The 6,110-nt window shown below is 56.3% G+C and overlaps 1 protein-coding gene across 1 annotated transcript; it reads left to right on the plus strand.

Annotated features, from left to right (window-relative positions):
- Positions 1 to 230: 230 nt before the first annotated feature.
- EVX2 (even-skipped homeobox 2) lies at positions 231 to 4,066 on the plus strand (the record flags this gene model as incomplete). Its single annotated transcript, XM_082689448.1, has 3 exons — positions 231 to 657; positions 1,588 to 1,862; positions 3,192 to 4,066. The coding sequence occupies 3 exons, from the start codon at positions 231 to 233 to the stop codon at positions 3,912 to 3,914; spliced, it is 1,425 nt and encodes a 474-aa protein (XP_082545574.1). The 3' UTR covers positions 3,915 to 4,066.
- Between the last annotated feature and the right edge of the window lie 2,044 nt (positions 4,067 to 6,110).

Here is a 6,110-nt window from a genome sequence, read left to right on the forward strand (position 1 = left end):
GACGAGCGAGCGCTACTTTTTGATGAATGACATCTCGGGCTCGGAAGGATGTATGGGTCATTTTGACCAGTCATTCCCTCGCTCTGGCATCCCACAATTTTTCCGCCTCCCTCCAAAAGAGATAATAATATTTAGAGGCGCTCGCTGGGGCTGAATGAGAATTAGCCCTAGGCGCAGCCCATCATTAGGACGGGACAGCGGGCCACTGTGACATTTTTTAGAAAGCTGAGATGATGGAAAGAATAAGAAAAGAGATGATTCTGATGGAGAGAGGGCTGCACAGCCCCACGGCCGGCAAGCGGTTCTCCAATTTGTCCGATTCAGCTGGCAATGCTGTGCTCGAGGCCCTGGAAAATTCGCAGCACCCGGCTCGCCTCAGCCCGCGCCTGCCGTCCGCCCCCCTGCACAGCGCTCTGGGAGACCTCCCTGCCAAGGGCAAATTCGAAATAGACACTTTGTTCAACCTGCAGCACCCGGGCAGCGAAAGCACCGTCTCCTCCGAAATCGCCTCCGCAGCGGAAGGCCGTAAAAAGCCGGGTCATTATTCAGAGGCCGCCGCCGAGGCGGACATGAGCAGCGACGTGGAGGTGGGCTGCTCCGCGCTGCGCTCCCCTGGCGGCCTTGCCGCCGCGCCGCTCAAGGAAAACAATGGCAAAGGTAACCGCGCCGCCCTTGCTGCGCTCTCTGGTCGCATCCTCCCCGCGTTCCTCCGCGGCTTCTGCTGGCCCTTCCTACTGCCTTTGCCCCTAACCGACCTTCTTTCGCAAGCAAGCTGCACCCAGCGGGCTCGGGCGGGGGCGGGACGCATGCTGGGGACCCTGCATTCCCGCTTTGCTCCTTGAGTCTCCCAGCGAGGCACAGGCCTGGGGCGTTCCAGGCCCGCCAGCCCGCTATCGCCCGAGTTCTAGAAAATGTTTCTGCGGGCTGTTCTAAAAGCCTGTGCGAGCTGACCAACCCCTAGCCAGCCGCTGAGTCGCGCTACGGGAAGGGTGCCCAGGTAGCTGCTCTGAACTCCGTTTCCCCTGATTCCCCAAGGCCAAGTGGAGGGGCATCCTCAGTAAGTCGGAGGGAGAGTCGCCGGGCGCCTCTGGGAGACCCGCTTGGGTCAGCGGAAGAAAAGAGTTGAAAAGTAGAGTCCACTTCCCAATGGTTCCGGTTTGAGCTGCTGCTCTTTCTCATCTTAAAAATATTTTTTAGCCAAACCCAAAAGACTATCAAAGAAAGGTTGGGAGCCCTACAAAAGCTGCCCTGCTGTCTCCAGACCAGGGGAAACCCAGAGCTTACCAAACTGCGCCTAGATGTAGGCATTTTCCCTTGACCAATTTTCCTCCTGACTTGAAAATTTCCAATTATTTAAGGAAAAAAAAAAAAAAACACCTTCCTAATTGAGTTCTTATTATTTGGTTATGAAGGGGTCCCCAAACTTTACTGATTCCATTAAAGGCAGCAATTTATAAGCATGACAGACACTATCAATTCTGGCAGCATCTCGCCTTCCTCTCCCGGCTTTCCCCATCCACGCTCAGCCCCAGCGCGGGGATCGCGGCCCTACAGTGACTCTCGCACTGTCGGCCGTTTGTTTGCTAGGGTACGCGGAGAGCGGCTCTGCCGCCGGCACCACGACGTCTGCGTCGGGCTCTGGCCTTGGCAACCTGCATGGAGGTGGCGGCAGCGGCGGTGGCGGGGGCGCGGCGCTGGGCGGCTCCGGCTCCGGCGCGGATCAGGTGCGGCGCTACCGCACGGCGTTCACCCGCGAACAGATCGCGCGCTTGGAGAAGGAGTTCTACAGGGAGAACTATGTGTCTCGGCCCCGCCGGTGTGAGCTAGCCGCGGCGCTCAACCTGCCGGAAACCACCATCAAGGTATTGATTCCAGCACGCGCCTTTTCTAGCCTCCCCGGGGTGTCTGGGTTGATTTTTGTTTCTCCTTTCTTCTTCCTGGGTGGCCACATTTAGCTGAGGGCCTGAAAGTCCGCGGGGTAGAGTCACCAAAAAAACTGGCATATTTATTTCTCAGCTGCTGAATCCGAAGGGTTGGCCGGCCTTGCTGACCTGGGAAGGCCCGGGAATGGCGGAGCCGATGCCGGAAACGCTGGCCTCTGTTCGATTCTGCCCAGCGCCTGCCCAGGTGTCCCTAGCTCATGTCCATGGCCTCACTTTCCCTTGGGCGGCAAAGCCGGCTGGTCTTTGTTCCTCTGGCACGAACCCTAGGTGAAACTTTTCATCTGCTCTTGATCTTGGAGATTTATTTTCCACATAAATCGTTACAACAAGGAGAAAGGAATACTGTATTTTGAAGATCGATTGGGTTGAGAAAGTAGTTTCCTAAACATTTTTCTCTTGGGCAGCAGTGGGGTGGGGAGAGAAAGAAAGCAACCTTGGGGGTGGGAGGGAGGATACAACGAAATTGTTCTTACTTCTGAATCTCTAGGTGATTTATTTTATTAATCTGAGAGAGACAGCTGGGAGGTTGGGCGACTTGGCGAACACTTCACGGAGGATCCCACACTAGAAACGAAAAGAGTAAATTGCAAGGGATAAGGGAGGTTGTGGAAGTCTCTCTTTGGTTTGATCAGGCTTTCTTTAATTTAGAGTTGTGACGAATGATGTCTTCATTAGACTGCGTTGGGAGGGGTAGAAAAGTCCCCTTCCCAGTTTAAGAGGGTGTTGCTCCCGCCACTCATTTGAGGCAAACGATTCCAACAAAATCATCCCTTCGGTATCAAAACCGAACGTGTGCCCTTGGGGCAGGTTGTTGCGGCTCAGAGGACGCAAGACCTCGAGCGGCGACCTTTTGGAAAAGCTGCCGAGATAGCAGACCCTCTTCAAAGGTGGCCTAGAATCCCGTGCAAATCCTGGGATTGGGAGAGGGGTGCTCGGCAAGCCTGGGCACCAGTGGGTGGCGAGGAAGGAAAGGAAAGGTTGCGCTGGGATCTAAAACGCAGCAAAAAGCAAGGGAGCAGGAACCGAGGGCAGAAGGCTATTTTCGCGCAGGAAGGTGTGCCCATGGCTGTTCCCACTGTCGCCCTCACTACCAGCTGGGAGAGCAGAGGGGCCTCCAAGGGGCGCCCAGTCGGAGGGGAGTAGTAGGTCAGGCCTTGCGGAGGTCCGGGAAGGGTGGAGAGGTCCAGGGCGGGGGCTGAGGCCTCCCGGCACTCCTTAACTCGGGCCGCGGCGCGGCTCTCCCCTCAGGTATGGTTCCAGAACCGGCGCATGAAGGACAAGCGACAGCGCCTGGCAATGTCGTGGCCGCACCCGGCCGACCCCAGCTTCTACACCTACATGATGACGCACGCGGCCGCCACCGGAAGCCTGCCCTACCCCTTCCACTCGCACGTGCCGCTGCACTACTACCCGCACGTGGGTGTCACGGCTGCGGCCGCGGCGGCCGCGGCCTCCGGCGCAGCGGCCGCGGCCTCGTCGCCCTTCGCCACGTCCATCCGTCCGCTGGACACCTTCCGTGCCCTGTCGCACCCTTACTCGAGGCCGGAGCTGTTGTGTAGCTTCCGCCACCCGGGCCTCTACCAGACGCCAGCGGCCGCCGCGGGGCTCAACAGTGCGGCCTCCGCAGCGGCGGCTGCGGCGGCTGCGGCGGCTGCGGCCTCCTCGGCCGCGGCGGCTGGGGCGCCCCCCAGCGGCGGCTCCGCGCCCTGCTCGTGCCTCAGTTGCCACAGCAGTCAATCCGCCGCGGCGGCCGCAGCAGCCGCCGCCGCGGCCCTGGGCTCCCGGGGCGGTGGCGGCGGCGGCGGGGGTGGAGGCGGAGGCGGCGCGGGGGCCGCTGGGGGCTCGGACTTCGGCTGCAGCGCAGCGGCGCCTCGCTCCGAGAGCGGCTTCCTGCCCTACTCAGCGGCTGTGCTTAGCAAGACCGCCGTGAGCCCGCCGGACCAGAGAGACGAGGCGCCGCTCACTAGATAACTACGTCGCCGCCGCCAGGGGGCTGTGCCCGCCACTCTGAGCGTGCCCGGGAGTCCCCTGAGCGCCCCCCGCGCCCTCCGTGCGCCCACGTGCCCTCTGCGCTCTGCCCGCTGCTAACGCTGCCGCCAGGGGGCGCCCTGGCGCGGGAGGCCGAAGGGAAGATGCCCCGACCGAATTGGGGGAAAAGAGCCGCGCGAAAACCCCGCGGGTGTACCCCCAAATTTCTATTTTTGTATTTGCTACCCAGCAGCTTCCTCGTGTTTCCCACGGCCCGTGCCCCGTTTCCCGCCTCTGTCCGGAGCTCTTGGGTCTTCCCGAAGACAATCCCCTTGCCCTCAAGCTAGTCCTCTCGGGTACGGTGTCCTGACCGTTAGCCCTCAGGCCCAGGTTACTCTCCTGAACCACGTGGCCAGAAGCAAGGGAGAATCACAACAAAGAGAGGGGAATGGTGGGCCCTAGCGCGTTGTGCCGGGGGTGGGGGTGGGGCAGTCACCCCCGAGGTTCTTGCTGCTCTTCTTCTTCCAGCCGTTCTTTTCTTTAAACGAGGGTGAGGGGAGGTGGCAATCCCCGCCCCCCCCGCCTGAGCTTGTTAGGGGTCCCGTGCACGGAGAGCGGAAGAATGGAGGTCTGAGAAGGCCAGGAGGGCGGACGGAGAGCGCGGGCGGCCGCCGGTTGTGTTTGTGAGACGGCTTACCGCGAGGTGTACCGCGTGCGGGCGCGAGGCGAGAGGGGGCTGTGGCCGTCTTCCCCGGGAAGAGCAGCGCGGAGGCAGGCAGTGGCCGCCTCCCCTCCACTCTCGGCGCACCCCGGTTCTCTCTTTTGATCTTCGGTGCGGGATGCAGGCGTCTTGCATATTTTATGCAAAAAGTAATGGCAAAAGAGGGTGCCGCAGCCAGGCCGGGAGTGGGAAGGGGAACGAAGGGAAGGGGAGGGCAAGACTGACAGATCGTTGTCTATTTGAAGAAGCGTTTCCAGCTCAGTTTTCCAACTACCGGGTTCCATTCCATCTGGGAAATACTTGAATCTCTAGATATGTGGTATTATCCTGAAGCATTTCCTTAGACACTTTTCTAGGTTCGACCTCGATTCCCCTCACCCCTTTCCCTCCTCGCTTTCCTTTTCCTTGGGTAAAATGGTTCTTGGCATGTTTCTCACGCATGTCTATTGCGCTTTCGCCTCTGCAAAGCCACCGCTGGGTTGTCGAGACCCATTCTGCCAACCCCGGCTACTGGAGGGGTTTCCTTGAACTTGAAGAAAGGCACATCAAAACCCACCAGTGTTAACTGCCACGTCAATTTTGATGCTAATAATGTGCAGATTATGACGAAAATTGCCAATCATGCTCTCTGATGGACCTCCTTTGAATGTGGAATTGGAGAAAAGTTCCCCGCACGGAGACCTGCTGTCAAGTACTAACAACCCGCTAAGGGAAGTCATTAGGAGAGACGGATAAGAGACTCGGTACATAAAACATTGTTCTTGGTGCATAGAATGTATGTTACTTAATGTTATCTCTGTTACCTGAAGTGATTTCGCAGAAGAAAGCCACGTTCTTATCATCTCAATTGCCAATTTTCATTTTGGTAACTCGGACGCCCTGGGTAGACTTTTCTCTGTTAAGTTGATATTCCACCAATGTGAACAGCCTCATTAAATCAAGCCCAGATATTTCCATAATGCTCCCCGCAGAGCCACTTCGCTCCTCACATAATGAGATTTTCTGAAGAGTTGAAGCCCTAAAATAACTTGCTAGTGCATGTTTAGACCCAACAAAGTGGGTATGTGTGTGTATTAAAATGTAGGTGTGCTACCTACATATTCGTGTGTATATATGTATGTATATATGTATAGGTATGTATATACATATATATCCATTCTCTTAAACATATGCATATGTAAGAGATGCACACACATCCGTATATACCCATTGGCACTATAATCTCTGATTTATTTCAAATTCTTGTTCTGACATATTTTTGTTATTTTAAAGACACTGGATTTTAAAAATTCATTTCCTAAAAATAGGCTTTCAGGAAACTTTTGAAAAAATTCATTTCCAGGAGAACTTATTATTTTCATGAAATGGAAAATATTTCAAGGGAAACAGTATTTCAAAACTCCTGGGGTCTATTAAGATATCCCTATAAAGCATTAGAAAACTTCCTAATGAAATAGAAATTATCTAAAGCTCGTTTT

The sequence above is a fragment of the Mustela nivalis genome (assembly GCF_964662115.1).
Source record: "Mustela nivalis genome assembly, chromosome: 11".
Lineage (NCBI taxonomy): Eukaryota > Metazoa > Chordata > Mammalia > Carnivora > Mustelidae > Mustela > Mustela nivalis.